General features: G+C 79.3%; 1 protein-coding gene across 1 annotated transcript in view; it reads left to right on the top strand.

The window, feature by feature from the left end:
* The first annotated feature begins 28 nt into the window (after positions 1 to 28).
* C25H1orf43 (chromosome 25 C1orf43 homolog) overlaps positions 29 to 256 on the top strand; it is a 2,844-nt gene continuing 2,616 nt past the window's right edge. Inside the window, exon 1 of the mRNA XM_035346524.1 lies at positions 29 to 188. Coding sequence (XP_035202415.1) covers positions 120 to 188 — 69 coding nt within the window. The 5' untranslated portion in view covers positions 29 to 119. The remainder of the gene's footprint in view (positions 189 to 256) is intronic.

Genomic DNA, 256 nt, shown 5'->3' with positions numbered 1-256 from the left:
CCCCCCCCCCCCCGCAACCCTTCCCGGGTCACGTGCGGGAGGAGAGGCGGCGTCACGTGGAGGGGGCGCGGGGAGGCTTCGGCGGGCGCCATGTTGTGTGGCCCCGGGCCGGGCCGGGGATGGCGGGGGCCGGCAGCAACTGGCTGTCGGGGGTCAACGTGGTGCTCGTCATGGCCTACGGCAGCCTGGTGAGGGCGGCGGGGGGCAGCGGGGCCTGGGGGGCCCGGTCCCGGGGCTGCGTGAGGCCTGGGGGGCC

Source organism: Oxyura jamaicensis, chromosome 25, assembly GCF_011077185.1.
Source record: "Oxyura jamaicensis isolate SHBP4307 breed ruddy duck chromosome 25, BPBGC_Ojam_1.0, whole genome shotgun sequence".
Classification (NCBI taxonomy): Eukaryota; Metazoa; Chordata; class Aves; order Anseriformes; family Anatidae; genus Oxyura; species Oxyura jamaicensis.
Note: the sequence above shows the minus strand (reverse complement) of the source record. Positions and strands in the feature narration are given on the sequence as shown.